Source organism: Nannospalax galili, unplaced genomic scaffold (assembly GCF_000622305.1).
Source record: "Nannospalax galili isolate Female #2095 unplaced genomic scaffold, S.galili_v1.0 scaffold1331, whole genome shotgun sequence".
NCBI lineage: Eukaryota > Metazoa > Chordata > Mammalia > Rodentia > Spalacidae > Nannospalax > Nannospalax galili.
The window spans coordinates 1,645,360-1,647,874 of record NW_008330679.1 but is presented as its reverse complement, the minus strand read 5'-3'; the positions used below and the strand labels follow the sequence as shown (position 1 = coordinate 1,647,874).

The window sequence follows — 2,515 nt, the reverse complement described above, 5'->3', positions numbered from 1 at the left end:
AAGTAATAATAAAAAAAATTAAAATTCTTTCTTTGCTAAATTGAAGGCTGATGTAAATTCATGACAGTAAAGCTATTCTGAATCTCTCCTGGGAAATGCTTAGAAACTTTTGTATTTCAGTGCACTTAAAACTTTTACAAGTAATCCTTTAATCTCAGATTCATACTTCCATTTAAGTAAGTTTGTTAAAACACTTTCAGCAATAAAAGGGTTTGTGTTTTTTTTTGTTTGTTTGTTTGTAGTGCTGGTGGTGGAACCTCAAGCATGGCCTTGAGGATACTCATTCTGAGCTATATTCCTGGTCCAACCATAAGGGTTTTTGCAAAGGGCAAACAGAGACTAAGATAGCACTGGACAACAAAGGAAAGGAGAAGGAGAGAAAGAAAAATCAAAATAAGAGTTTACAGAAACATTTCAAATATAACAGTTCCATTTACACTCACTCTATACATTCAAGAGAGATTTGGGTTTGGGCTTTTTTTGGGTGTGTGCATGTGTGTGTCTGTATGTACATGCATGCTCATGCACATGTATGGAGGACAGAAGACAATATTCAGTGTCACTCCTCCACTTGGTTTTTTGAGACAAAGTTTCTCAGTAGCCTGGAGTTCACTAAGTAGGCTAGGATAGGCTAGTGATCTCCAATGAGCTTGAGACTCCTGTGTACCTCCCCAGGGCTGGGATTACAAGTACTTGCTGTCACACCAGTTTTTTTTTTTTTTTAATACGGGTTTTGCAGATCGAACTCAGGTCCTCATGCTTATACAGCAAGCACTTTTCTGGCTGAGCTAGCTCCCCAGCTCTCTTTAAACCCCATAGTTATATCTGAACTAACCCCAAACTGGACTAACTGTTCTTTGAATACCACTATAATGTCAGTGGAAGGAAACTTAGAAAGGAAATATAAACCAGCTCAAAAGACAACAGAGAAAGTCCTATGTCATATTTTAGTTTAGAGCCAAAGAGCTGGAGCTATCCAGTTTACCGTAAGTCTTTGTGTTCTCATATGTGCTAGCTCTCCAGATAACCACGTTAGGAAGATAAAGTGGAAGTGATGGTATTTATTATGACTTGAATTGTGATCCCCCAAAACATGTTGAAGCCCTATCCCTAGTATTTGTAAATGTGACTTCATTTGGAAATTGCATCCTTACAGATGATCAAATTAAGATGAGGTCATTAGGGTGAGCCTAATCTAATGAAACTGTGTTCACATAAAAGGTGGAGATTTGAACCCAGAGACCACAGAGAGAATGTCATATGAAGATAAAGGCAAAGATCAAAGTGATCACCTGCAAGCCAAAAACTGTCAGACTGCCAGCACACCACCAGAAACTAGAAAAGACATGACACATTCACCCTCACGGCTCCCAGAAGGTATTAACAGTGCTGACACTCATCTTGGACTTCCAGCTTCCTGAACATGTGGTTCTAGATCCTATTTATTTGTGCAATAAATTTCTGATGCTTGACAAAGCTAGCTTATGGTACTTTGTTAAGCGGTCCTAGCAAACCATTATAGTATTCAACAATACGATTCTAATTTTAAAAGAGCTAACAAGTGTATATAGCTGATATACATAAATAACAAGTCATAAAACTCAAAGAAAAATAATTTTTGCTTAATACTGTTATCATTTATATGTAAAGTAGCAACATTTAGGCTGTAACTTAAAACACGACAATACTAGAAAAAGAACACTTACATATTTTGAAGTTAAACTTGCAGCACTTATGTTAAAAAATGTCGCATTAGATTCTGCAGCTACTGCTTTAGCCTTTAAAATCAGAAGAGTCAATATATTAGTTCAACATCCTGATTTTTTTAAATGACAGCCACATTTGATCAATTTAAGTACCAGAACAGAAACTCTAGAAATGAAAGGTATACAATTCCCAATATTCACAGGGTTTCCTTCTCAGCTCCAAGGGCAATATCTACAGGCTATGCTTCTTTCCATTTTTTTTTTTTTTTTTGGTCTTTTTGAGACAGACTCTCCCTGTAGCCCCAGCTGGTCCAGAACTCATTATGCAGATCAGGTTGGCCTTGAACTCACAAAACTCTGCCTGCCTCTGTCTCTCAATTTTCCATTTTTTTCCTAAGAGAAGTGAAGAAGAGAGCTCCTCTCTACAAAAGGAAGGTAACTGGCCAAAGTTAACAGCCAAGGAAAAATAAACCCTTTCTCTCTTTGTTTTTATCACAAGAATGATATAGATACAGGCATCCATATCCTGGAAAAAAAAAACCTTTGGCCAAATAATACTACAGGAAAATCAACAGTACATTAAACTGATAAAACAAATTTGTTACGATGGTAAAAAAAAAAAAAAAAAATTAAGGGTTAGAAAGAGCCTCAATATGGGGGCTGGAGAGATGGCTCAGCAGTTAAGAACACTGGCTGCTCTCACAGAGGACCCGGGTTCGATTCCCAGCACCCACATGGCAGCTAACAACTGTCCCTAACTCCAGTTCCAGGGGATCCAACACTCTCTTCAGATCTCTGTGGTCACTGCA

At 37.7% G+C, this 2,515-nt stretch overlaps 1 protein-coding gene across 4 annotated transcripts in view; it reads right to left on the bottom strand.

Annotated features, from left to right (window-relative positions):
* Positions 1–1,706: 1,706 nt before the first annotated feature.
* LOC103748420 (spastin) overlaps positions 1,707–2,515 on the bottom strand; it is a gene marked incomplete at its 3' end in the record, with an annotated part of 54,203 nt that continues 53,394 nt past the window's right edge. For all 4 annotated transcript variants that reach the window (XM_029555041.1, XM_029555043.1, XM_029555040.1 and 1 more), the window contains 1 exon segment: positions 1,707–1,778. In XM_029555041.1, coding sequence (XP_029410901.1) covers positions 1,707–1,778 — 72 coding nt within the window.